The sequence below is a fragment of the Neopsephotus bourkii genome, unplaced genomic scaffold, assembly GCF_033783945.1.
Source record: "Neopsephotus bourkii isolate Nb327-2 ecotype Australia unplaced genomic scaffold, CSIRO-AGI_Nbou_v1 NB_1350, whole genome shotgun sequence".
Taxonomy (NCBI): domain Eukaryota; kingdom Metazoa; phylum Chordata; class Aves; order Psittaciformes; family Psittacidae; genus Neopsephotus; species Neopsephotus bourkii.
In genome coordinates this window covers 1,780,246-1,805,386 of record NW_026901829.1, presented here as the reverse complement: position 1 = coordinate 1,805,386, position 25,141 = coordinate 1,780,246, and the positions used below count along the sequence as shown (strand labels likewise).

Sequence of the window (25,141 nt, the reverse complement as noted above, 5' to 3'; positions counted from 1 at the left end):
CGGTGTCGTCAACGTGTGTGCGACGTGGGGAGAGTGCCGCCGCCAAGAAGCTCGTTGACCGAGGGGTGGGGGAGGTGGTTGTCCTCCTCCTGCTCTCGGGGCCCGTCGGCAGCATGCAGAACGTCATCAACACGGTGAAAGGGAAGGCCTTGGAGGTGGCCGAGTACCTCACCCCTGTGCTCAAGGTGCCGGTCCGTGCGGGAGTGGGGTGAAGTGAGGGGAGGTTTGGAGCTGTTAAGGGTGGAGGATGCGCCCGCTTTTTTAAAGCAGGGTGACCCGCGGAGCCGCGAGCCTCTTCGGTCGCGGGTGGCTGTAGAGCTGTCCTGCTTCCCTCACCTCCATAGGGTGTCACCCGCAGTGCGGCCGCTCGCGGGTTCTTATGGCGCAGGCATTGCCTTACCGCCTTAGTAGGACGCGAGGAGCGCGCGACCGCCCCGGGAGTCGCTCCGCCTTCCCGGAAGCCGCTCGGCGGCTGTGGTTTCGCTCCTCCGGGCCTGAAGAACTCTGGTTGCAGCGGCTTTACGCAACCGGCGGAGCGTCTCCGCGGGCGCCGTGCGCCCTCAGGCCTCGGGGGAAGTTGTGCAGGGGCAGCCTTGCGGCGGCAGAGCCGCAGGCCCTCGTCTTGCGTTGTGGCATACGGGATGGAGGGAACCGGAGTGGGAGCTCCCATTCCATTAGGGGTTGGAGCATTCACTGGAGAGGTGCGGACCTTCGAAGGCCAGGTATTGCTGGTCCTGTTCCTGGAGAAATAACATTGCTGTTCTCTATTAAATTGGCTAAGCTTTCATAGAACCATAGAGTGGTTTGGGTTCAGAGGACCTTAAGATCATCTAGTTCTAACCTCCCTGCCATGGGCAGGGACACCTTCCACTAGATCAGGTTGCTCAAGGTCCCCTCCAGCGTGGCCTTGAGCACTGCCAGGGTTGGGGCATTCACTTTGGGCAGCCTGTGCCAGTAGCTCACCACCCGCATAGTAAATAACTACTGCCTTGTGTCTGACCTGATCTTCCCCTGTTTAAACCCATTATCTCTTGTCCTGTTGCTACAGTCCCTGATGAAGAGTCCCTCTCCAGCATCCATATAAGCCCTCTTCAGATACTGGAAGGCTGCTATGCAGTCTCCATGCAGCTTCTCTTCTCCAGGCTGAACAGTCCCTATTTTCTCAGCCTGTCTTCGTGTGGGAGGTGCTCCAGCCTGCTTGTCATCCTCGTGTCCCTCCTCTGGACTTGCTCCAACAGCTCCATGTCCTTCTTATGCTGAGGACACCAGAACTGCACACAGTACTCCAGGTGGGGTCTCACAAGAGCAGAGTAGAGGGGCAGGATCACCTCCTTTCACCTACTGGTCATGATTCTTTTGATAAAGGATAGAACCATAGAATCATAGAATAGCTAGGGTTGGAAAGGACCCTAAGATCGTCGAGTTCCAACCCCCCTGCCATGGGCAGGGACACCTCGCTCTAAACCATATCACCCAAGGCCTCATCCAACCTGGCCTTGAACACTGCCAGGGATGGAGCATTCACAACCTCCCTGGACAACCTATTCCAGTGCCTCACCACCCTAACAGGAAAGAATTTCCTCTTTATATCCAAACTAAACTTCCCCTGTTTAAGTTTTAACCCATTACCCCTTGTCCTACCACTACAGTCCCTGATGAAGAGTCCATCCCCAGCATCCCTATATGCCCCCTTCAGATACTGGAAGGCTGCTATGAGGTCTCCACACAGCCTTCTCTTCTCCAGGCTGAACAGCCCTAAGTTTCTCAGCCGATCTTCATATGGAAGGTGCTCCAGTCCCCTGATCATTCTCGTGGCCCTCCTCTGGACTTGTTCCAACAGATCCATGTCCTTTTTATGTTGAGGACACCAGAACTGTACACAATACTCCAAGTGAGGTCTCACGAGAGCAGAATAAAGGGGCAGGATCACCCTGCCTGTCAAGGTCCTTCTGGATGGCATTCCTTCTCTCCAGCATATCAGCCGAACCACACGTTTCTTAGACTACATCCCATCTTCTGTCTTGTATTTACAAATACGTTTTTACATAAAACTCAACTTTGTGAATGCCTAACTTGTCAGCAGTTCCTTCACCACTGATTTTCACATTTTCCCATGTTTTTTGAAAAACTACTTCTGCTGTATTTGTTTATAGCAGCTTTTACCTGTGGTTTTATGGAATGATCTTCTAGGTGCTTTGTGCTCTGCATCTTAGATCTTTGGGCAGAAGACATGATATTTAATTATTAATTGAACTTGCCCCTCTGTGGTATGTAGTGTGCTCTTGCCTGCATAGTGGACCTTTCTACAGTTGCCCACCAATGTGACGTATATGGGCTGCAGTTCTGGCATCAAAAAGTGAAGCGACTTGTTTACTATGGTACAGTTGCTGTTGCACAGCTGGTGTAATGGTAGAGGAATTCTTGTGCCCAGGTGTACTACTGGGAGGAGGCAGCAGTAAAACCTCCTACAAATGGAAGGTTATAACAGTGTACATGTTCCATTTACAAGGGGTTGAGATAAAATACTCTAACTTGGTAACTTTGAAAGGAACTATACCTGTGTCTCTCACTAAGCTTACATACCACAGAATGTACAGAGATGAAAAAGTGAACTGTTTACCCTCAGGGCATAGAGGATGGATATTTTACATATTTCCCATAGTAATTCGAGAAACCAAGCTTATGCATGTTGCCTCCTGCTTATAGTGTATTTTGAGATTAAACAGTAAGTTGTCTCCACTGTGTTTTTGCATAATGTGTTATTGAGATTTCTCAGTTTTATAGCAATCCAAATTACTAAATTAGGGCTGTTTGAGTTTATTTGGTTTCTGTTAACTAGTGCATAGCGGTGTTTGTATAACTGCTCTTTTGCTTATCTTAATCCTGTTCTTAAAGGTGTCATCTTTAGAAATGAGGGAGAAAGGAAACAAGTTTGTTGTGTGCTCATTTCTTTTTACATAGTGCAGGTGATAGTACGCAGTGGGGTGAAGCATAAAGAAATTAAGCAGCGGTTGGCGTTAAAATGATTTTCCAATGATTAAATAAGGTAAAGTTGTAGTGAAAAGTGAGGTGTTTTTCAGTTGCTGCTTTTAGTTAAAAAAAAATAAAAAAAATCACAAGTTCTTTAAGGCAAAATGTTATTCAGCAATTGATGATGGAAGAACATGAAAAGTCAACTACGCTATGCTTGAAATTACTTCTTTTTCAAAAGCCGTTCTTAGATAGCTCTAATGCTGGGGAGCACTAAGTTTCTTTGATGCTTGTGACTCTTCTGAAGAAAAAAAAAAAACAAAACAGAAGTCTGAAACAAAATATTCTACATTTGAATATACTAAAAAAAGCCTTATCCTTAAGCTTCATAAATATCACCTTTAATGCAAAGGTATTTCATTTCTCCATGTAGAGCTAAATTATATTGCTCATTGCTGTTTATTCCTCATCCATAAAAAAAATCATGGCAATGTGAGAAAATCTGAACTGTTTCCATAGAGTGCATAATGAAGGCACAAAAATGGATATATATAAAAAAGTTAGTAACTAAGTCTTTCTACGCAACTTTTCCTACCACAGATAGAAGTTGGTTTGGTCATTCATTTACCAACCTTTCTTAACTGCAAAGCCTCATACTGGTGCATTGTAGTGCTGTTCAGAGCCCAGAACAGTCCCAAAGTCCTGATTCTGAGAATTACCGATTCTGGCTGGTTTTCTGTCTCTCACTGGCAAATGTAGTACTGAGTTCTGGGGGATATTTTCTCTAGCTTTGATATATTAATTGGTTGCAGCAAAAAAAAAGTTATTTAATGTGTGTGATCTTTTTTCATAATACCCCACATTCTGTAAAAAGTAATTTTGTTGGGCCGTACATCAGAGATATGGTAGTAGGCTGCCTGTCAGCCCTGACAGAGAGCTGCTTGGTCTCCAAGCTGATTAACAGATATCCATGGACAGTGCTAGTTCCAAAGGCAGGACTTGATGATCTTAAAGGTCTCTTCCAACCTGGTTGATTCTATGATTCTGTGTTTGTCTTACAGTAAAGTTGGGTACTTCGATTTGTCAGCAGTTCTCAAAATTTCTAAACTTTTTTTATTGCAGGAGTCAAAGTTCAAAGAAACTGGAGTAATCACACCTGAAGAAGTAAGTATTTAGAAACTTTGAAATATATTTGGGAAGCAATGATAAATTTTAGTCACAAGGACTGTATTTATCTCAAAAGTCCATGGCTTTACCAATTAATTATTGCTTCTTGAAACAGTTTCCACAAAGTGAAAGTTCTAAATGGCCTTTTTACTGTCCATATGAAAGAGAGCAACAGAATTCCTCTTAGATGACATTTTACATCTGAATGTGGAATGCTTTTTTCCTGTACTATGTCACAAGAAGCTTGTAAAGAAGCTTGTGCTGGGTCAACAGCTCCATTTGTCACAGGAATTCTGGACTCAAGCAGGAGTATATTGATTTTAGAAGTCTTTCCCATAAGCAGCTCAAAAGGGAGCTTGTATCTTGAAATCTGTCTTTTACCTCACTTTTGTTTCCTTCCAAGGCTCTGGCTAAATCATTACAAATACTTGTCCACACCAAGTATCCAATGATTACTATTTTTTCCCTCCTTTTCTCTATAGCTTACTCCAGGCTGGTTGTATTTTGGATTGCTGCCAAGCAGTAGTAGTTTTTTAAGCAGTCTGCTGTGAAGATAAAAAACAGGCTGTTTCTCTTTTTTTCTAGAATAGTAAGAACACTGATTGTGCAGTGCTATTTTGACTTCCCCATTCTACTTTTTCTCATACTAAAGTGTTACTGTTCTGAAAATACATTGTCTTCAAGGAGGTTCAAGAAAATTATGTTAGAACCGTTAGGTAGAATAAAAGAGAAATGAGGTAAAATGTACAAATGTGAAGATGAGATGGGAAAAGATGGAACAAATGATGACTGATGCAGGTAGATAATGTGAACAGAAGTATTTTTCCTAACTTTGTTACCTATAGCATATTTCTGCTGTGTTGCATGGCAGTCAAGCAAGCTCAGAGAAACAGGCTTAGCAACATGATGTTCTGCTGTTTGGATAACCATATCTGTGTGTTAGTGCATATAGATATTTATATATTGTATATTACACAAAAATAGATTTACAATTTATATTATCTGTAAACCAAATAGAGAAAGTCTAGACAAATACTCTACTAATGCTTAATCCCTTCTTGATCATGGGAGAGAACTTTGTAGTAGTGCTGAAAGAAAAGGGTCTTTTTGTAGAACTTAGCAAGAACCACAGTATGTTAAGTTAAACAGTTCTCAGCATTTAAACATCCTTAAGAATATGAATAGTGTGTATTCTCTGTATAAAGTTAGATTCTGATAGGAAGAAGAATCCTTCAAAGAAGTAGTCAAGGGAAACAGTTCTACAGCAGGATTAATTTTTTGATAAATTTAGGTGAGACTGAAGCATGAATCTGCTGATTGTCCTTTTGACAGTCTTTCTTCTTTTCTGATGATTTTGGTCTTTATATAGTAATAATTGCTAAAGAAGGATTCAAAGCATTGGTGTTGCTAGGATATTGTCTTCAAATGACTTTGAATTTCTTGGGTAATGAATCTCAGTTCAATTGTATTTTAGTCTGAGATGCTGTTTTATAGACTTTTTGGGGTTCCTGTGGCTTGCCTCAGAAGATGAGGCTAAAAGATGACTCATTATTCAAACTCGACAACTGCTCCCTCTTTTTATATACTTTTGTGCTTAATTGCAATGAATTTTTGCCTGTTCTTACAGGCACCTCAGAAGGATAACATCTGCTTTAATTTTATATGTAAGTACAGGCAAATCTTAAAAATTATTCTTTCCAGGAGTAGAAATAAGATATTGTCCTGAAATTGATGTCTTTTGCAATATTGGTTCAGGTATAAGATAGCATTAGTGCTTGAGAAATAGAAACCAGCTAGGTAATTTTGCTGCCTAAGCTGAAGAAAATGCAAATGACGTTTCAATTATTGTTCTAGGGTTTTGCATCTATTAGAACCACAAAGAATACTTTGCCGTTTTTTTTTCATCTTGAAGAGTATTTTGTAACATTGCTGCCAGTTGGTTCCAGTTCCTTGAACAGAGAATTCTAAATAAGCCTGGGATTTCATATGTTGTATATTACTATGTAAAGGCTAATGAGTTTTAAAATTTTGATGTGTATTGGGAGGGGTTGCTGTTTTCTTAGGAGATTTCACTTACGCTGGAGACTTCTGTTGGAAAATGGATGAAAGGAAGCACTTTTGTAGAGATTGAGTCTGCTAATCCGTATGCAGTGTGTGTTGCAGTGTTTTCTACTATGCTGATATGCCTCGCTTTGGAGGACATGGTGAGAAAATGGCTGACACACCACTACAACAGCTCCTAGTTAACTAAAAGTGTGTTGTTATAAACTGGCATTTTAAGACAAGAAAGCAACTGTAGCAATGGGTGTTCCTCTTCTTTTCAAAAGTAACTGGTGCAAAAGACCACACAAGTAGCTTTTCTTAGGTGCAGGCCTGCCTTTCTCAATTTATGCATACAAAAAGAAGTCAGTGCGTTAGACTTTGCTGGGTGAATTTGAGTTCGTATGCAAGCCTATCATGAGTTTTGCAATATCACTTCGAAGTAATGATGGAGACCAGTAACGAGTGGTGTCCCTCAGGGATCAGTGTTGGGACCGGTCTTGTTTGACATCTTTGTCAGTGACATGGACAGTGGGATTGAGTGCACCCTCAGCAAGTTTGCTGATGACACCAAGCTGTGTGGTTTGGTCGATATGCTGGAGGGAAGGAATGCCATCCAGAGGGACCTTGACACACTTGTGAGGTGGGCTGATGCCAACCTGATGAAGTTTAACCATGCCAAGTGCAAGGTCCTACACCTGGGTCGGAGCAATCAAGGCACAGCTACAGGTTGGGCAGAGAAGAGATTCAGAGCATCCCTGCGGAGGAGGACTTGGGGGTGCTGGTCGATGAGAAAATGAACATGAGCCAGCTTCAGTGTGTGCTCAGAGCCCAGAAAGCCAACCATATCCTGGGCTGCATCAGAAGGAGCGTGACCAGCAGGTCGAAGGAGGTGATCCTGCCCCTCTACTCTGCTCTTGTGAGACCTCACCTGGAGTATTGTGTGCAGTTCTGGTGTCCTCAACATAAAAAGGACATGGATCTGTTGGAACAAGTCCAGAGGAGGGCCACGAGGATGATCAGGGGACTGGAGCACCTCCCGTATGAATATAGGCTGAGAAAGTTGTGTCTGTTCAGCCTGGAGAAGAGAAGGCTGTGTGGAGACCTCATAGCAGCCTTCCAGGATCTGAAAGGGACCTGTAGGGATGCTGGAGAGGGGCTCATCATCAGGGACTGTAGTGGTAGGACAAGGGGTAATGGGTTAAAACTTAAAGAGGGAAAGTTTAGCTTGGATATAAGGAGGAAAATCTTTCCTGTTAGGGTGGTGAGGCACTGGAATAGGTTGCCCAAGGAGGCTGTGAATGCTCCATCCCTGGCCGTGTTCAAGGCCAGGTTGAATGAAGCCTTGGGTGAGATGGTTTAGTGTGAGGTGTCCTTGCCCATGGCAGGGGGGTTGGAACTTGATGATCTTAAGGTCCTTTCCAACCCTAACTATTCTATGATTCCATGTAATTTTATAAAATCCTTTTCTGTGACATTGAGCACAAGTAGATTGAAGACTTTTTAAAAGCTATTTCTTCAGAACAAAGTTATATGTAAGGTTTTTCAAGGTACGGTTATCCTTATTTAGTTAAGGCCAGTGGTGAACTGTTACAGTGATGGTCATTACTTAAAATGTATACTGTTTATTCCTCTGTTGCAGTTCTTTCAGCAATACAATGAATTAATGTCAGTCTCACTTTCCTTCTTGCTGCAAAATTATTTTAAACAATTTTAAACAATTTAAAAAAAAAAGATTTTTTTTTTACATTAAGCTCTTCACTGTCTTTGCAAAACTTTGAAGAGTGGCAAATAAAAACATATTCTTCATTACAAAGTAAACAATGTTACTGGGTCTAGAAACTTTTTTGCTTGTTTCAAGAGTGGTAGGTTATGCCACAGCTTTTTAAACTATTTGAATTTGCTGTTGTGCTTAGTACATGTTTCCTTCTGCTAAAGTCAATTTAGTCTTTGGGTTTTCATGGTTAGCTGAGAAATTGAGTTAAAATAAAGCATCAAACTGATCTAAACAATTGCTAGTTACACAGTTAATCTGTCAAAGGAATGTGCAACTGGAATACTAATACTGAGGAAAATTGGAGGTTGTTTCCTTAGGCTCTATTTAAGAGTTTGTTTTTTTTCTGGCCTTAACAGTTTGTCGCAGCTGGAGATCACTTAGTTCACCACTGTCCTACTTGGCAATGGTAAGTAAAATTAAAAGAATTATAGAAAGTTAGCATCCGTGCTATGCTTTCTTGTGCTTCCATTGAATGCAATTATACAGTTGTCTCATTTCATAACAATATGTGGACTCTTTCAGTAGAACTTATGCTAGTTTTATGATAAAGCTGTCTTAAAAGTCAGCAGGACTTACTTATTGCTGTGTGTAGGAGTAGTTGAGATGAGGATTTGTTTGGGGATTTTTTGTTTTCCTAAGCTTTTAGAGGAAATAAGCCGATACATACCGTGAATGTTTTCAGTGCTTAGCTGCAGTGGCAGCATGTCTCCCTGAGCTTGTCTTGGTGATTAGTGATTCAAAAAGCAAAGGCCACGTGCAGCTAAGAAGTAGTTATAATTAGTATATTTTAACAAGTGTTTATTAATTGATTATGTTCAAGTTGGCCCACGTCAGATCACTTTGAGCAGTGCTTGCCCTTGGAAATTCCTTATCCTTCATACACGATAAGGGTGCAAATAGGGTGATTCCTTATGTTCTACTGATGTCTTGCATCATAAAACTGAATCAGCCAGTGCCTAGAGAAGCATTGTCTGTGCAGTTGGTATCATCAAGCTTCTTGGCTCTGTACCGGGCCATGAATTGCTGAAGGAGGAATTATTATGCTTTAATCATGGTTTCTTGACCTTTTACCATCTCCTTCAGAGAAAACGTGATATTGAGTCTATGTGCCAGCAGTTTAGAACGGGCTATTTTGAATGTTGGTCTTAGTTTAAACCAAAAACCACTGAAAGTGAAAGCAAATGTTTCAGTAATGTGAACTTGGCAAAGATTACTTGAGCTCTAATGACTGTGGGCAGGTTTTATATTTATAGAGGTCTATTTCTTGCTTTTTCTGAAGTTGCTTTCTTCAGACATTTGGATCTCTATTGTTGATGATCTTAGCAAATTTTATGTATACTAGATTGTTCCTTCAACTCATCATTCCTTGGCCATCTTAAAGTGAAATTAGTTTTTGAAGCGGAAAATAATTTTGATCCAAGGTTCCATAGTTTAGAGGTGGCCAACTTTTTTGATCCCTCACTTACATCAAAGTCTCTGTGTAGGGAAGAGTAAAGACATAGCAAACAGATTCGGAGAACAGGTGAAGAAGAGTATATAAAATGTTCCTGATATGCAGTGAAAATAGAAGGGTTCTTTTGTTTGCAGATCATCAAATTCTCAACCTTTTATGGTGCACTTCATTTTACAGGGCTTCAGGAGAAGAACTAAAAGTCAAGGCTTATCTGCCAACAGACAAACAGTTTTTGGTAACTAAAAATGGTAAGGCTGAAGTTTAAATGTAAGTGTTCTTAGGATTGATAGCATGGTTGACTGTGCTATCAACTTTACTGATTGTATTGACAGGGGAAGCAAATAATCTTGCATTTTGAATGCTTTGACTTTACAATATTAAAACAGCTTTTCCTGCACATCTAAAGTCTTGTCTAGACCAGTTGTTAGCAGGGTTTATACTAGTAATACAGCTTGCCTTGATGAAGTAGAAATGTAGTTTAAGCACAGTAAAACTCCTTGTGTGTCTTTCTCCTGTCCTTCAACTCATATTCCATGTCTAAAAGAAAGTTGTGTTTAATTTCCTCTTTCAGAAAACTCAGACTATTGAAGTGTTCTCAAAATGTTTTTCACAGTGATACTGATGCTTCTTGTTCAGATACATAATTATTGTCACTATCCCTGTCAATAACAATAAAATACAATTTTAAATAAAATTTTGATCGGCTTCAATGCTATGTATATAGAATACTTGTGGTGACTTCCTCTTTAATGGAAAAGACAGCTAACAAGCATGTGGAAATAATTTTCTCAAAAGATCTCATGTCAGAATGTGTCAAAGATAATTCCGTTGGATGAACCTGAAGAACAGCCTGAGGAGACTTTTACCCGCAACGGGTTGTATTTTGTGCTTGGATTTCACTTGCTGGCTTTTGGAGTCTTGCAGTGTGCTGTTATGTGAAAATGCTTACAGTGGTGTTGGATGCTTTCCTAAGGTGGTCCTGATGGCTGGATGACCAAGTGATCAACTTTGTTTCTCCACCCCCTGCCACTTCCAGGACCCTTATTGATCTGACCCTTCTGTTTTGAAACACATTTCAAAATCATGTGTTTCCTGCTGATGTTGACACATTGGCCTAACACTCAAGTAAAAGTGGTAGGCTATGGGTTGAGGCAGGGAGCCATCCTACAGATCTCATTTTGAAAGTCTTTGGGGTACTTCATTGTGACTTTCACATGCCTGTCCTCCCTTTCTGAAAGGTCTAAGAACAATTTACAAGTTCCACACTTCATGCAGCAGTGGAGTTTCCCCCCCCCCCCCCATTAGTATAATGGGAGCATTTTTTATATTGTCTTTGTTTATGATGATGGAAAATGTCTGTTTCCCCTTTATCAGATCTGCATTTTCTCTTTGACCTGTATTCTGAAAACTTTGTATAAATCTGAACTCATATGGCTCTGTAATGTATATAACTGAAGTTATTTAGAATAACACATGAATTCTAACCTTTTCTAAACTTGTATGTGTTAAGTTATAATTAAACGTACCTAATATATAAATAGGTTTTGCAGACGTTTAGCAGAATTGTAAAGACAAATCAGTTCAGTAAACTGATGCTAATCCAGGCAAAATTATACTTAAGATAGAAGTTGCTTAGCAATATGAAGACTAATAGGTTGTCTCTAGTTGTTAGCAAATGAGAAGTTAATTATTTTCTAGTTCGTAAGAATTTAGATGAATTTGCTCTAATGGGTTGAAGAGGAATGCACTTCTAAGTGTTGTACTGTATATGAAATAAAATGTGGTACAGCACATCAGTATAATTTTTAAGTTCATGCTTTTGCATTTGAAATACAACTTTAGGATTCCTTAAATAAGGATATATGAGAGACATTTCAGAAGTCCCTGTAGGATAATTTCTACTCCAGTCTGGTTTTGTATAGGAATGACTGCATTCATTTTGTTTTGCAATTCTTTTGCAGTGCCATGTTACAAAAGGTGTAAGCAGATGGAGTACTCAGATGAGCAGGAAGCAATTATAGAAGAAGATGATGGTGATGGGGGATGGGTAGACACTTTTCACAATGCAGGTATTCAGCCTTGATTCAGGCTTTGCATTTGGTAATCTGAAGGATTTTCAGTTTCCATTACTAGAAAGTAAAGTCTTTCTTGAATATGTTACACTGCCAGCCACCCACTTGATTGGTACATGACTGCTCAATATTCTCTTATAAATAACCTGTGTAGTGGCACATTCCTTCGTAAGATCTGTGAAGAGAATGCTGGTTTGAACTATTAGTCTGAACAATATGCAAATTGATATTTTTTATTATTTTTTTTTAGTAAGATTGCTTGTGAAACACATCAAAATTTTTATCTTAATGATGACCTCAACTGACTTAATTATTTCAGTGTTTCACATTCTGTGTCAGAGCAGAATCCTATTATGCATCCCAAACAGTGAAAGCAGCAGTAAAATTAGAAGGCTAATGGGAAGGAACTGAAGAGTTGATATTATGATTTGGGATGGTTTTTAACCCCAGTTCCTTGCTTTCAGGATGTTCAGAAATACTCATAAATGCATGCCTTGCTCATGAAGCTGAGTTCTGTAATTGTGATATGAATCCCTATCCTGAACTCACTTCTATAAAAGTTCATTAAAATGAAAATTACTTTGCAGTGTTCCATCAACAGAATCTGTATGATGTGTGAGAGCTGTGCTGTTGTGCTCTGTGTTACTGGTACGGTTTATGCATGTCCAGCACCAAGCATGCTACCAATACCAAATAAACAGCCTTTGAAGTATCAGAATTGTTGTGAGATATAATTTGGAAAATCATACACTGCTTTCTGAAATCTTGGCAACCTTTTTCTATACTACAACAAAGAAAAAAGCTTTTTTAATACAAACCTCTTGTTCAATTAACAGGTATAGTGGGTGCAACAGAAGCAGTTAAGGAGATCACACTAGACAGTAAGGTACTTGGTTCTAAATTTTCCTCTTGCTTTATTACAGGTAATAGAAGTCTTACGTGCAGCAATCTAATGCTGCCCATGAAAGATTAAATTATACTTTGTCGCTAGATGTGTTACAGATACACAGTAACTTTCAGAGCCCATGATTTTAGTCAAAGCATGTGCATCTCCTTCTGAGAGATGTTTACTGAGGCAGTGTTCTTCTTGGAATTCCTTTAGCCAGCATGCTCTTGTGCCAAGCATCTGCTCATTGAAAATGAAAGTACTGCTTTTTCACAAGTCAGTAACATCTGGCTGGAAGGAATACCTAAAGGTGATCACTATTTCTGCAAAACACAGTACTTGCAGGATGTCATTGTGATTCGTAACTGCTGTTGTGTGTTATTAATTGAATTTCACTTCTGATATATTGTATGTCAAAAAACTTCCTTATTGTACAGCTTGGATCACAAGTCCAGTCCAGAAAGACAACTCTCTGCTTATGTTCTATTTGCTAAAGCACTTCACAACTTAGTTTCTTACTGGTTTTGGTGTTTTGGTTTTCTAATGAGGAAATCTGCTACCTGATACTTAGCAATTGGAGCAGCTTTCATGAAACCCATGTAAATTGAGACCCCCTTCTGAATTTAATTAGGGTTGTCTCGGGTTCAAATGTTGTGCATAGGCCCACACTCCCCAAAAGAAGAAGTTGGCTGAGGGCTTGGGTTAGGACATACAAAATCTTAACCTGTAGATTAGTCATAGCTGTTCAGTCATTGCCTTTCATTTAAGATGGGTGGGTTTTGAAAAGCAGTTACAGGCTGTTTAATCTCATGTTTATTTTTCTTTGCTTAGCAATTAAATCATTCCAGATTACAAAGTCAAATGAGAACTTTTAAAGTGGATTTTTAATGTCATATTAGGACTTTGAAACAGATTGGTTAATAAGCAAATATTTGAATTCAGTATAGTCCTTAATATTGCAGAAATGATTTTTCTGTTTCACTGTATGTGCTGGGGCTGTAAGGCTGTGTAAATGCAGTGTCATCAAAGCAGTGTTTTCAATTTAAATTATAAAGGAAATTATAGATACACCAGATCGTTCAGCATCTTGTGAAGATGATGATGATGAAGATGAAGGAGAAGCTGCAGACATGGAAGGTATTTCCTTAAATTGGGTGGGACATGATTTATTTCAGGCCTTTGACTAAAGCAGTACACTCTAAGAAAACACTGTTTCTTTTCATAGAATACATGCTGAAAAATTCAGCAGAAACACGCTCTTAATCATCTTTTGTATGGTCTTATTGATGCATGTTTATTCTTCACTTGTGTGCGAAAACATGCGTGAATGTTTCTGACTGCGAAATTAATTTGAGTAGCAGAACAAAGCCAAGCAAGTGTAAATTACGAATTTAGTACAGCTTCCTTCCCGCTTCATACCCACACTTAACTGCAATCTGCCTACTTAAAACCACTTGAGGATTGCTCATCATGTGCTTACTATTGTCTTCAGCAAATTTGTATTAAAAAAGGTATAGTCTGGTTTGGGGTTTCAGAAGGTTGCCTGAATTAAACATCCTTAGATACATGTAGAATGTTTTAAAGGAGTTGTTTATGAATGAGAAATATGATGACTAGCTACAAGCTGAACACAGAATTTTATGGGTCTTCTTTTCAGAGTATGAAGAGAGTGGGCTATTGGAGACAGATGATGTGAGTGAACAGTTCTCTATCTTGTCTGTTGCAATGCTTATTACCAATATGAGCACAAGCAAAGTAAAAATAATGGTAACGCAAATGGATTATATAACAAGCTTGTTATGAGCAGTGGGATTACTGAGCTTGGTTTCCTATGGATTTGTCTCCTGCCATCCTAGTGCAGTAACCTTAACTCTTAAGTCCTCAAAGATTTAGATCACAGTCATTTTGTGGGTTTTTGCTGATCCTTTTCACTCTACTTACACACAATGCTGTACTCGCAAGAGGTAAAAATACGCAATAATTCTTGAGGCTTACGTGTGGAAGATGAGTGGCTTACAGGTTCAATAGATTATGCAGATACATCAGACTGTCATGAGAGGAAAAAAAGGGCACTGTTATTCCTGGTGTTCCACTAAGGTCTTCATAAATGCATAAACTGAGACCTCTGGCTTCTGAATTTCATTGGAATTGTCCCTTGGTTTCAAAAGTTATTGGTGAAAAAACGGAGGGGGATGTGACAATGTAATTGCGTTTTTAGTTGCAAATTAGACCTTTTTTAAAAAAACAAAAAAATCCCCACCAAAACCAAAAAGTACTTGGTGGGAGACAAACTGATACAACTAATTTGAAGATAAAAACAAAACCCAAAAGCCTATGGATTTTTTTAATGCTTGCTCAAGAACATTAATTTCTGTTTTAGAGCTTTACATAACTACTTAGTATGAGAAAGGAGGAAATCCAAGCAAGACTATACTAATGTTGTCATTTTTACCTTGAACCAGGCAACACTTGACACAAGACAGATTGTAGAAGCTAACAAGGCTAAAGTTGATGTTGGAGGGGAAGATGCTATTCTACAAACTAGAACTTACGATCTCTACATCACTTACGACAAATATTACCAAACTCCAAGACTCTGGTTATTTGGATATGATGAGGTATAGATCTGTCGGGTATTTTCCACTTCTGTAAAATTAGACTCATGGTGTCAAATAGCAAGCCTTTTTTTTTTTTTCTTATTCACAGTAAAAATTGAAAGGAAAAAATGGTGACAAAATCATTTTGTAGTCAGGGTTGCAGACAGGAATTAGGATACTTGCTGGAAGTAGGAATAATTTCACTGGAAATTGTACTTGGTGATGGAGCATTTGGAAGGAAGCAAATCATGCTCTGTCACTTGACTGAATTAGCTCTGTAGAGGTAGTAATAGCCCTGGTAAACTCAGTCAAATAAGCAGGTATGTATTTTCATGATCTTCAGAGGGAGGGGATTAGATAAATCACTCTCCCTTTCATGACTAAGCTTCTTGAGTTAAAGTTGGTTAGGGCTTACAGCTCAAATATCTAGATGGGAACCTAAGTGGAAACCTTTGAGATAGTTCTCAGAATGTATTGACTTTACCATTCATACAGTTTATTAAAAACTAAATTTGTTTAGTACTATTCTGCCAATACCATATGGATCTTAAGACACTTGGTTCTTTCCTTCAGACCTGTTTTATATTAGATGCTTATAATTTGTGATGCTTGATCTGTTAATGATGTTAAAATTGCTACGAAGGAGCAAAAGATTCTTTGTTAGTAATGGTTTTATTCTGTTCCATTTTCCTATATAGCAGCGGCAGCCTTTAACAGTAGAGCATATGTATGAAGATATTAGTCAAGATCATGTCAAGAAAACTGTAACCATTGAAAACCATCCTCATCTTCCTCCACCTCCCATGTGCTCAGTTCACCCATGCAGGTAAGTCTTTGTTTCAGGTCTGATACAATATGTAGATACAAGGCACTTCACTGGTCTTGTTACAGATTTGGTTCAGGTTTTCTGGATGCTGCCACAGTTGGCTGCTGCAGTGGTGTGTCAGCTTCTGAGGCAGTGTGAAAAGAAGATCTTGGTGATTCCAGTGCTTACTGCTGCAAGCATATTCTGCAGTTACAACTGTCTCCTCTCGCTCCACTTCCCTATGGACTCCAGAAGATGGCAGACTACTAGAACTCTATAAAAGGAAGTTCTTCTATACTTTATTTGATGCTATTTTAGGGAGGGTAAAATTATAATGTATACTTTGGGAGCAGAAAAAGCTATTTGAACATGAAATACCTCTTTATTTTGTAATATCTGCCTCCTGCTTCCTCAGAAGTCCCTGAAATTTTATACAGATAGAGGTCCTCTAATTGCTGTGCTGGAATGCTTGTTGAACACAAGTGCAAAACTCACATGTGCTTTTAGGGCTTTTTCTGTTGCATTTGCCACATTTCTCACCCAAGTCTGTAGTCCGACTACCTGCAGCGGTATTTTTTTTCCTAGGTCTTTGAAAAGTGCCTGTCATCTTATGTAAAATCCTTTTAGGTGTCTTAATGATACAGAGCCAATATCTTAAATGATGTAACTCCTCAGCTTCTTGATAGCATGAAGCTCTTAAAAGATAAGACTTTTGGCTTCTATCTCTTTTTAAGAAGAGAGACACTCTTTGTAGTCTTACGTAGGTTAATAATAATAAAAAAAGGTCCAAATTGCCACTTTAAGTCTTGTAATTTCTTTTGACTTAAAGAAACACCTTTGGGACTCATGTCACTAGCTGAGGTGTCAAATAATCAGCTTGTTCACAAGTTTGTGGTAGTTTTTGCAGACTCAAGACATTCTTGTTTCTGGTTTAGGAATTACTTGATCGTAGGATTAGTCTTGGGAAGGCTATACTATTCTTTAGAGAGAGAGCAATGGAACTTTGCACCAAGGAGTTTATGGCTACCTTTGGTGGTCTTATGAGGATGTATATTTATGGGCTTTGTCATTGTGTATCTCTTGATTCTTCCAGTTCATAGTTCTTTACTGCTTTACCACAGTCTGCTTTCACCAAGTAGTCAGGCTTGTATCTGGACAATCTGAGTAGAGAAGCCATTGTACAACTGGGAAATAGCTTTTTTTCACAGTTAGTGGACTTACAGAAAATCTTAAAGTGGTAAATTTTATTGTTGTCTTTAAATCATCAAGTTTAAGTCTACACTAATACAATACAATTTCCACACCCATGGAAATGTCAGTCTCGGAGCTCAAGAGTAGTTCAGGGAGCAGAACTTAGAAAACTGCTAGAAAAAAACCCAAAAGAATAGAACAGATAACAGCATAATGCCTCTGCTAATATGTGGGACCACCCGCATATTGAATACTGCAGTACAGCTCTGGTCATCTGTTCTGTAATCTGTGAGGTGAAGGAAGACTAAAACTGAGGTTATCCTTCTTTCCCATAAGAAATGATTCAATAACCTGGGACCCTTCAGCTTTAGAAAAGGTAGCTGAGGAGGTTGTTACAATTTCAGTGGCCATCATTATGAATGCCGCAGTAAGTGAAGTAATGAGTGTTCTTTTGGTTGTTTTTTTCTCTTTAGTAGTAAACTAGTGACATTGAATGCTACTCTCTGGTGGCATGTTCAAAGCCAGAAAAAGGATTAAATTCTGCACACAGCACGTATTTAAAGTATTTATTTAAGCAATATGGTGTTAATGAAAGAAAAGTTTGTCAAGAGTTGTCACAAGGGAAGTTACTAGAATGCCTCAGAATTAGTCCCTAGGTTGTACACTGCTGGAAACTAGTACTTTGAAGGAGGCATTACTAGGTGATTGCTCTGGTCTCTTTCTTGTGTACGTACTCTAAGACAATAAGCAGGATAACGTTTGGTCTAGAAGGTATTATTGTACCTTATATTAATATACCAGTCTTAATATGTAAACCTGTTAGTGACTTTGAGTGTTTTATTGTTTGCTGTCTGCATGGTTCTGGGCAGAAAAATGGATGCAGCATTTTGTGCATTTAGTGGTTTTGAATGAGTGTCAGGATGTATCTAGGGAGACTTAACAGACTGACTAGGAAGATGATTTATAGAAGAAAAGGAGGGAAAAAAAGCCTGAAGCCAAGGCTTAATTTAGTGATTGCTGGAAGTCCTGCTAATAAATCAGTTGGAAGAAGCTCATGTAGTGGATGCAGGCTCGGAAGAGGTTCAGAAGAAACAGAACCTGTTCGACTAGCAACTGCTTAACATTGGAAAGGTTTGAAAAGGTCATCTTGATAGTGTGAAGAAAGAAGCTAACAGTATATGTAAAATGAAGGATTTAAGTATGTTCTCTTACTCTCTAAGGTGAGCTATTCGATTTTGTTAAATTGTTAAGGCTAACAGCTAAGAAGGTCTGGGCTTCTGAGGTGAAAAATAGTAACCAGACATGTTGGTTTGTTCTTAATTTAGCTAGGAAATACCACTGCTTAGCTCTGCTACTATTGCTTCCATGCATGTCACAAGAATTGTGTAATGTTGGATATTTAGATGGTCCTAAACTTGGTTGTTTCTTGTGACGTGTACATCATGGTGTCATGCGTCAGAGAAAGGAAACAAACAGTGGTTGTTTCCACCATCAGCTGCTCGAGATCGCTCCTATTTTGAGTAGTTGAAACTGTTCATCTTGCAGCTCTGCTGTAAGTTGTAGTTCATGTCAGCACTTTTATGGTACTGGGAGGAACAGAGTGAACTTCCTCATTAATTCATGCAAACTGGTTTAATTATCATTCTCAACTTTTTTTTCATGTGGGTATTATGAAGAGACTATCAAACTAGTTAACTACTAAACACATTTACATTTAAATCTGAATTACTTGGGCTAATTCCAAGCACTTATTTTCCTCTCTTTCAGAATAAATGGCAATGGGTTTCTGGACTCTTTTTAGTTCTTATGTACTCTCAATATCTGCAGGGAAATGACTAGAAGCAGCTGCAAGGATCAGCAAATTGTAGATCTTGAGGTTAACTGATTGTTATGGATTCTGAATGTCTTGCCTGATGATAACTTTTGTGGGTTATCCATACCTGTTTTAGTGTGTTTGAGCAGTTACAGACACTTAATTGAAGTAATAGGGAACTTTTTTTGCTTGAAAATATGCTGTCCTAAAACATCTTACACTTTACTCTCTTTAATGGAAGCTTGATAGTTGTTATTTGCTGCACTGAAAGTCCTCTCGAAGGCCTTTTATCTCTATGAATTGCAGGGAGTTGAGAGGGGCAGGAAGACTGATTGATTTCTGGTGGTGGTTTTTTTTCCTCATATGTCAGGAAGGCTTCTATTTTTTTACTTTTCTGGTGTCAGAATGTCAGGTGTGCTGAACTCCAGTGTGAAGTTGTTAAATATTTTAACTGACAGCGTTGGTCTGTTGCAGAGCAGGAAAGGGGTTCTTCATCAGGAAAGTGGACATTCTTGATGAGAGCATAAAAGGTCATCTACTCAGTCTAAGAAATCAGTTTCTTTCTGTTAAAGAAACTTATTGTTAAACCCTTAATATATGGTTTTAATTCTGTGTGTCTCAATTTATTTTCAGTAGTAACAGCAATATTTCTGACTTAGAACATGAATAAGTCCATTACATTACTTGAACCACATCAAGAGTTAGTTGATTAGTTGGTTATGCCAGAAAGTAAATTAGGTGGGTTTTAATAGATGTTTAAAATGTCTGATCTATTTGATAGCTCAAGCAATCTACAGACAGGTCCTGGAACAAGCATTTTAGTCATCTGAAGTTAAGAGTTATTTCTGGGGGATTTTTTTTTTTTTTTTAATTATTACTTTTTTACTTCTGAATAAAAGAGAGATTTCTGGACAGCAGGATAATTTAGGTAACATTTCTTCCAAAGTAATCTCATTTCTTTCCATTGGGAGGTGTACATACTTTATATTAATTCCTCAAAATATTCTTATAGAAGGAAATTGAAACAGGAAACAAACTTTTGCAAGTTTATAAAGCACCTGCAAATCTTTTCATGAGTAACTGTATGACAGTAAGAATGACCAATACTGTGGCCATTATGGAATTCCAGATATCTAGTCCTTAAAAAGCTGAAAAGAGCTAATGTCATGCAAATGTATGAATGCGAACCAGTATCCTGTTAAAGACTTCTAATAGCTTGTAGGGTGGCCTGTGCCAGTACAAAAAATAGTCCACTGTTATGAGTAAGGTCAAAGCTTGACAGTCCAGGTTCCTATATAGAAGCAGCTGGCCTTGGCACCCAATACATGGCATGTGTGCTGCAGGTTCATTATGAAGATCCAGAATTGGAATCAACTGTGGGGGTCAGAGACCAACAGCACAGCAAATGACAGATGCTGACCTTTAGTATTTCCCCAGACTTGCATGTTCCCGTTCACAGCGTATCCTGGTAACTTTGCAACAGCTTCCTTCCTTGTGTTTGCTGCCACTGGCAAGATGATTAACTTTGGAGGTAACTACTAAATGCCAGTTACTGATCAGCTATTTAGATTTGCATAATGGTATCAAAGCATGGTCAGAAAGTTATGCAACCTTGTCCTCAGTAGAATCATAGATTGTTTTGGGGTTGGTATTATAACTACTGCTGTTAACTAGCTTGCAGTGTTGCATAGGTGGATATCCATAGCCCTGTACGATGTCACTGATAAAGATTGCTACAGAATTGTGAAATTAAAACCAAGTTGAAGTGTAGAGAAAAGTAAGATGAGTTGTACAACTTGCGATCTTGTGTTAAATATATAAATAAAACATCAATTAACCACACAGTAGTTCTTCCTTCTGATTTGATACGATGTTCATCCTTTGGTTTATGGGACATAATAAATACCCTGAACACCAGCCCATTACTTCTGAATTGTAATTGGTCATTAAAAGATTTAAAGTCTTCATCACTGGAGATATTCAAGACCAGACAAAGTTCTGAGCAGCGTGTTCTAATTTACTGCTCATTGAGCAAGGAGAATTGGACTAGATGATGACCAGTCTCTTCCAACCTTAGCTGTTCTGTGATTCTGTGTTATATTCCCAGGATCAGCTTTGTACAAAAATGTCAATGTGGTTCAGTTTTACAATATCATTTTTGTATGTTTTACTGTAATGGAGTTGTGAGAGAGAAGCTGACTTAGAAACTGCTGATCTGCCCTAGAACCCAAGTTACCACCAGAGAAAGTTTCCATACCCTGTCAGTCTCAGAGCAACAATTCTGAATTTATGCAGATTTAGCTTAGCCTGCCTCTCCTAGGAAACTACAAATTGTTTAAATGTTCGACACCACCTAAGCTCTACAAATTTAAGAGTACAGCAGAGCCAGCTAAATAAGTTGCAGCCGTTTCTAGGCATCTTCTTCAGAGGTCACTTGGGAACTTCTGGTGACTTGCTGCTGGTGGGGATTACTTGCTAGGGACATACCTGGTGGCTTCTTTGGCATTTAGCAATTAAAATGGCACTAGTGACAAGCAACATGTATTTGTTATTGTGGCACTCCATCTACATTGTAGCATAGAACGTTTTTCATTTTCCTTGTGAAGAGTTGGCGAATAACTTTACACTCATCATGTAATACTACCTTGCAGTTACTGTTGGGATTTTTTCATCAGCAAACGGAAAGGTTCCTCTTGCTGCTTCTGAAGCTAACAGTCCAAAACTATTTAACTTACAAAACCTAATCTTACTGAGAGGAAGAGAAGCTTAATTTTTCCTTAAATATTTCCACTGTTTCTGATCTGTTTTTCAGGCATGCAGAAGTCATGAAGAAAATCATTGAGACTGTTGCAGAAGGTGGGGGAGAACTTGGCGTCCACATGTATCCTTTTTCATTACTACATGGTATAAGGAGCTGTTATCTCAAGGTTCCTAAACTGGAATGCAGCTGCTTGTGAAAGCAGTAAACAACTGCTTGTGGTAGCACTTACTAGAGTTCTGGGATGAATTCCTTTGTGCAAACAAGTTCTATAAATCAGTTCTCAGAAAGTAGGTGGAATTGAAGGGACAGGAATGAGCCCTTGTTTTTAGGGGTATGAAGCTGTGAGTATAAAACTGAGTATGAAACTAAGATCCCAGTGGAGGATGAAGCTAGAGGTTCACAGACTCCAGCTAGAGTATAATCACTCCTCTTACTACAGCAGCTTCTGTGTTAGATTTAAATCTGAAATTAATTTGTGAAAGATGTTGAGGTCCCATTGTTCTCTCTCTACATGTGAGCAATATGTTGGTAACAACATTCAGCTGACAAAAAAGCAATGGAAATCTACTGAACTTATTCTTGATATTGAATGCCTCACAATTAAGACTTTCTTTTGCAAGTTGACTTTTTTCTTTGTAGCAATTGATCCCACGCTTTCTGACTAAAGAAACCTCCATGTTAGGAGAAAATGAAGTGCGTCCTTTCAAAATAATGCTGCTGCTGTAAGGCAGGCAAGGTGGTATTACTGAGCAGCTGTGGGCCCCGAACCAGTAATACTCTCTTTAGCTGTATGAGTTGAGACTTCCTCAATTTGTGCAGCAAGCAGATGAAACTGAACTGGAATATAACTTTTCTATCAAGGTAGTTCAAGTCTTCTAATCCTCAGTAGTTACAAATAACTTATTTTCAAGATTTTTTTGTTACTTTTTCTGCTATTGCTTAACAAATTGAGATTTATTTTTTTATAACAACCAATTCTTCCCTGGTTTGTGTTTGTCAAGAAATGGGTCCATGAGACTGACATGCAAAAATAGTAGGATTTACTTATGTCCAACACTTAACTGTCAGCTGAAAGTAGTGATTTATTTTAATTTTTACTTTGCTGTCTGCCTCAGTCCCAGGTGGACAGACACTCCATTTTGTAATTATTGCATATACTCCACACTGCAGATTCAGGGCCAACGTACATTTGAAGGTGATATACACAAGGGAGATTAGGAAAGTCTCCTCTACAAAGGCAGACTTCTTAGCTTAGCAAAGCTAATCTCTCCACTTTTCCCTCATTGACAGGAAAGAGTTATTTCAAAAGATAATTCCAGAACAGGAACCTATTTCTTTTTCAGAGACATTGAGATGCTGAGGAGGAGCTTCCTTTCCCTACAACTACACAAAGGTAGCTAGGGATTAGCCTTCCTAGATTTAATTCACCTTGATGTTTGTTAATAACAAACATGAAGTATGCAAGTGGGATTGTAATTGTTTCTGTACTGTTTTCTAAGGTCTACTGAATATAACTCCCGGTTCTCTGCTTCAACTTAAAACAGGAAAGTCTGTATGTTTGGGCAAGCATCAGATGTCATTACCAGAGTTCTTCTGTATTAATTTCCCAGTCTTTTAACATTGTAATTGCTAGGTGTTGATTTTCCTACCAGCAAGAAATAGTGTTGAGCAGACCACTGAATGTGACTTTTTCTTTCTTTTACAGGATTTCTATCTATTGCATGTTTTCCTTAACAAGAAACTCAGGTACCTTCTTATTTTCTTGAAGTTTGTACAGGCAGTCATTCCAACGATAGAATATGACTACACAAGGCACTTTACAATGTAACTAAAATAAGAAGTGTCTCCTCTAATTGTCAGATCCTTTTTTAAATAACCCATCCATGTGACTTATACAACATTATACGTAATTTCTGTAACTAACCTTTTATCAAGTTGATGCATTAAAATAAAATGTTCCATTACCAGCCTTTTTAATAAAAATCTTTGTGTGTAATATAAATAAATCGCTTTCATTCCTGTACAGACACTGCACTAAGTGGTGGGATTTTTTTTCTCCATAATTCCTTCAATTTGCTTTCAACAGAAGACTATTTTTGTCTATATTAGAAGCTGAAATCTGCTTTCCTAGTAGAAGCCTAATGCTTTTGGCTTTATTGTTGATTCCTGAAAATGTAAAGATTTTATTATTATTTTTCATCCCAATTAAATTAACTTGAGAATAACGTGGGGTTTTCCCTAGTTATGAATGGTTATGTTTCCTCTAGCTGGAGGAGGACTTAGAAAGCTGAAAGAAAATATGTGATCATCTTGTAGGAAAGTTTAACTAATATAGCTGTAACTAACCAGTCTCTAAAGTGATTTAGATTTACACTTCAATAAGACTAGTGTTTTGGGTTGGAATTTTTGCAGAGACAAAGGAGTAATATTAGTAGTATGTAGTCTGTTCATCTTGTAATAAAGGCAAAAACAGTCTTATTGACAAAATTACAGCTTTTGGGTAAAGAGAGAAGATTGCTATGGTAAAGCAAGGTTCAGTCTTGATTACTGTTCTGCCTCAGCTATACCAGCTGGTAGTCCAATAGCATGATTTCCTTTTTGGAGTAAATATACATGGAGTTGTTTATGAATTCAGGTATTGCAGATGCATCCAGGCTTTAGCAGCTGCTTTCTGCCCTATAAAAAAGTTTTTCATTGATGAAAATGTGAGGAAAGGACCATCATACATATATATATGTGTGTGTGTGTGTATTTATTTATTAGGTTCACTTAAACTCTCTTTAGCTTCCAGGTCTCCCAAACATCCATCTTGCATTCTGCAAGGTAATCCAAAGTTGAGAGTCTGCAAGTGACTGAATTTACTGTTGGGTGGGAAGGTTGGTTCCTGTCCTGACACAACTGGTCCCCATCTTGACTGTCCTCTGTATCATGCTCTTACATGACACCCTGTAATCAATTTCTGTGTACTATGCTTAAATTGGCTTTCCTCTCTTGATATCTATCTTCACTTCCTCTTTCCTAGACAATATCTTAAGCAATGTCTATGTAAGTGAAGACTAATGCAGCTGAAACCTGTTAAAGCTTAACCACACCCACTGAGTCATGCCATAGGATTTTCTCTATCAGACTAATCTCCAGGATGTTTTGGTCTTTTGGTAACAAAGGAAGTAGCTGTACTCCACCCAACAAACAGGGGAGTTGGAGGGGCGCAAAAACAGATTATGGCTTAAAATAACCTGCACTGATGCATATTTTTTTCCTTTGCTCTTTCAGAATCTTTTGAAACATCATTCTTCCTAAAAGTTGTCTGTCCTCTTTTAGGAAGATTAATTAGTCCTTCACTGGTATCTGGTATGTTAACAAATACATTTTAGTTTGCCAGGCTGTTGATGGAAGTATGTGGCATGATATGTGTATTTTTTTTTTTTTTTAACCACAAACTGATGAAGGCCTTTTTCTCTGACCCTAGCAGAAAAACAGGAGCAGCAGAGCTGAAGAGAACTTGCTAGCAGCTTCCATCAGCACCGTGATATTTAATGTCTTATGGCATTTGTAACACAGAAATATCTAGTATTACAAAACCTGATGCTTGGGGACTAATATGTGGAG

General features: G+C 38.7%; 1 protein-coding gene across 1 annotated transcript; it reads left to right on the top strand.

Moving 5' to 3' along the window:
* The first annotated feature begins 59 nt into the window (after positions 1 to 59).
* On the top strand, positions 60 to 23,566 carry ATG3 (autophagy related 3). Its single transcript, XM_061366637.1, has 12 exons — positions 60 to 185; positions 4,093 to 4,134; positions 8,311 to 8,360; positions 9,585 to 9,655; positions 11,369 to 11,476; positions 12,316 to 12,365; positions 13,421 to 13,502; positions 14,023 to 14,057; positions 14,828 to 14,983; positions 15,661 to 15,788; positions 21,584 to 21,652; positions 23,279 to 23,566. Exons 1-12 carry the CDS (start codon positions 114 to 116, stop codon positions 23,358 to 23,360), a joined length of 945 nt encoding a protein of 314 aa, XP_061222621.1. The 5' UTR covers positions 60 to 113; the 3' UTR covers positions 23,361 to 23,566.
* Positions 23,567 to 25,141: the final 1,575 nt, after the last annotated feature.